The sequence below is a fragment of the Mandrillus leucophaeus genome, unplaced genomic scaffold (genome assembly GCF_000951045.1).
Source record: "Mandrillus leucophaeus isolate KB7577 unplaced genomic scaffold, Mleu.le_1.0 Scaffold1265, whole genome shotgun sequence".
In the NCBI taxonomy this organism is placed as follows: Eukaryota; Metazoa; Chordata; class Mammalia; order Primates; family Cercopithecidae; genus Mandrillus; species Mandrillus leucophaeus.
Genome location: NW_012101043.1, coordinates 88534 through 90625, shown reverse-complemented (window position 1 = coordinate 90625; position 2092 = coordinate 88534). Strand labels below are relative to the sequence as shown.

Sequence of the window (2092 nt, the reverse complement as noted above, 5' to 3'; positions counted from 1 at the left end):
AAGAAAGACGTTCCCTCCACCTATCCCTCCCCCTACAGTGTAATGCTTGAAGGACCAGTCACTGAAATAAGTAGAGAGAAAAGTGTTTGCTGAAAGAGCTAATACATAAGTCAACCTTCATTGGTACCAATGAAGGCTCCCCAATTCAAAAATCTACACCCAGAAAAGGCAGAAATTTTAGCTTTAAATTAAGTTTTAATTTTCAATTATCACAGTGAACTGGGCATTTAAATTTGAGGAGCTCCCTGAGATTCCATATGAGAAAATGAAAAACATTAGCCTGTGGATTAAATTTAAAGAAACTGTAAGGAGAAAAACATATTTTATGACATGCATCTTAAGGACTCCTATTATTTCAAAGAATTTTTTACAGTTATAATATGCATGTGATAAAAAGGCATTATTTATTGAGAAATCTAAAACGTAATAATATTTCAATTCTATAATTTTAGAGAACCTTTCTTGCCCAACACTTTTCTGATAGCAAGTTGGACATCCTTGTTTCTGAGGCTATAAACCACGGGGTTTAGTAATGGAGTGACAATAGTGTACGTCACCGTTACTAGCCTGTCTTTGTTGGACACATAGTTTGCTGTAGGCCTCAGGTAGATGAAGGAAGCACAGCCATAATGAACAATAACAACAGTGAGGTGAGAGGCACAGGTGGAAAACGCTTTCCGTCTGCCCTCAGCTGAGGGAATCTTCAGGATAGTCCTCAGAATACAGAGATAAGAAACACAGATGAACAGAAAGGGAACCACAAGTACAAGAACCCCACAAATGAATATCAAAAATTCATTAACATCTGTGTTGGTACAAGCCAGACGAATAACTGGTGAGATGTCACAGAAGTAATGATTGACCTTGTTGGCACTACAAAAAGGGAGGCTGAAAACTAAATTTACTACTGTAAGAGAGGCCAAGAAGCCTCCAATTGCACAGGCAGCTGCCAGCTTTCCACACACCTGCCAGCTCATAAGAATGGGGTAGTGCAGAGGGTGACAAATGGCAGCATAGCGATCATAACCCATTAGACCCAATAGCAGGCAGTTGGTAATGGCAAAACCAAGGAAGAAGAACATTTGAAGAGCACAACAGGTGAAGGAGATTATCCTGGCCACAGAAAGTAGATTGACGAGCATCTTGGGTAGAATGACAAAGGTGTAGAAGGTCTCAGATGTTGACAGAATGCCAAGGAAGAAGTACATGGGTGTGTGGAGGCTTTTATCCAGGCGGATGACGCTGATAATGGTGACATTTTCACTAAGAATGGCTAAATACAGAAAAAGAAAAACTACAAAGAGGGCCAGTTGAATTTCACCAAGGCTGGAAAAACCCAGCAACAGGAATTCAGTGACCATGGTGACGTTTTCTGCCAAGATCTGCAAAGAGGGAAAGAAGTAAAATATATTCAGGTATGTGAATATAAGAATTTGGGGCATGCAGTCCTTTGTTCCTTTCTGGAGGTGACAAGGAATAATCTTGCCTTTTACTAGCCTTTTCCGGTTCCTAGCTACCTCTCATGTTCATTGGTTCATGGTCCCCTTCTTCTATCTTCAAAGTCAACAAAGTTACATCTTTTCTCTGACTTTCTGATTCTCTCTCCCAATTTTAAGAACCCTTATGATTACTTTGGGCCCTCCAGAATAATACAGGATAATATCTCTATTTTACTGTCAGTTGACTTTCCTTCTGCAACCTTGATTCCTCTTGTTTGTATAATCTAACATATTCTCAGATTCTAGTGATTAAAACATATATATCTTTGGGAGCTCATTATTTGGCCTACTACAACAAGCAACAAACAATCTAAAAATGATATTAAGAAAACAATTCAATTCACAATATCATTTTTAAAAAGCTTAGATTTAACAAAAAAAAGTGTGAGACATATACAGAGAACTCTTTCAAACACTGTTGGGTTAAATTATAAAATATGTGACTAAGTGAAGAACACCCATGTTCATCAGTTTAAAGACATAATAAAATAAAGAGCAATTCTGACCAAAGTGGTCTATGTAGTCAACATAATTCTTAACAAATCCCAGTAGGTCTTTCTTCTAAAGACTGATAAGATGATTATAAAATTTAT

The 2092-nt window shown here is 37.7% G+C and overlaps 1 protein-coding gene across 1 annotated transcript; it reads right to left on the bottom strand.

Annotated features, from left to right (window-relative positions):
* Window positions 1-440: 440 nt before the first annotated feature.
* Window positions 441-1361, bottom strand: LOC105533594 (olfactory receptor 10R2). Its single transcript, XM_011972065.1, has one exon. It carries the CDS (start codon window positions 1359-1361, stop codon window positions 441-443), a length of 921 nt encoding a protein of 306 aa, XP_011827455.1.
* Between the last annotated feature and the right edge of the window lie 731 nt (window positions 1362-2092).